This window comes from Gavialis gangeticus, unplaced genomic scaffold (assembly GCF_001723915.1).
Source record: "Gavialis gangeticus isolate Ggan-Ray unplaced genomic scaffold, GavGan_comp1, whole genome shotgun sequence".
Classification (NCBI taxonomy): domain Eukaryota; kingdom Metazoa; phylum Chordata; order Crocodylia; family Gavialidae; genus Gavialis; species Gavialis gangeticus.
Window position 1 is genome coordinate 7,537,452 of NW_017729012.1, and position 927 is coordinate 7,538,378.

Genomic DNA, 927 nt, shown 5'->3' on the forward strand with positions numbered 1-927 from the left:
GCTTGGAGGGGAGGGGAGGGGAGGGGGGACGACACATCATTCTTGTTGAACAAGTATGTGAAGAGATGACTCAGAAGAGAACAGAACCCTTCTGAACGTTTGCTGCTCCCGTTAACAAGGTCTTTCATTTTTTGTTGAAAGTGAACAAAAGATCTTTGGCTCAAATCTGCATAAAACCTGACTGCTCTTTAACAAAAGAGAACAAAAAGATTGTGTGCGTCTCCAGGAAGAGCGAAGCGTGCAGTATTCTCATGTGCTGTATTTTAAATCTCTTGGGGCTGAATGCATCTCTCCTGTCTGGTGCACACTTAGCTAGAACACCACACTGCACGCTCACAAAGAGAACTACAGTTTTCTGATGTACGGTACCTTAAGAAACAAGGGACACTGATTTTGTGCTTGAGGACATGCTGACCAAAACCAGTCAGGCAATGGACCTGCTTTGGCAGTTGACACAAAGTAACCAAGGGCCAATGGTTGTTGTAGAATATTTGTTACTTCGTCGTGAGATTCCGTGGAAAGCAATCGATCCGTACTTTGACCCTGTAAACAGCAGGTTGAAAAAAAAAAAGAAAAAGATAAATGTTAGGAAGTAGCACATCGCCAGCTTGCAAATAGCTTTGGTTTGACAGTGATGCAAGGCACTATTTCGTAAGGACTGTTGTTTCATAAAATGATTTCACAAATCAAATTAGCATAAAATTGGAGGAACCAAAACGGAAAAAAGCTTTGGTATTTACTCTTTTAATAGTTACCTTGCCCATATCACCTCCATGAGGGTAATGGGATCCTGGTGAATGTACAGGGGACCCAGTGGGGGATGCAGGAAGGATATTAATAATATCAGGATCAAGTTCATCTGCAGTGTCTAACAAATCAAAGATACCCATTCCATCTGCTCCATCTGGGGGGGGGGGGGGGGGGGGG

At 43.5% G+C, this 927-nt stretch overlaps 1 protein-coding gene across 3 annotated transcripts in view; it reads right to left on the minus strand.

The window, feature by feature from the left end:
* Positions 1 to 927, minus strand: part of MED13 (mediator complex subunit 13) — a 108,601-nt gene that overhangs the window by 12,003 nt on the left and 95,671 nt on the right. For all 3 annotated transcript variants that reach the window (XM_019511123.1, XM_019511125.1, XM_019511122.1), the window contains 2 exons: positions 756 to 904; positions 370 to 543 (listed from right to left, as the gene is read on the minus strand). In XM_019511123.1, the coding sequence (XP_019366668.1) occupies positions 370 to 543; positions 756 to 904 (323 nt within the window). The remainder of the gene's footprint in view (positions 1 to 369; positions 544 to 755; positions 905 to 927) is intronic.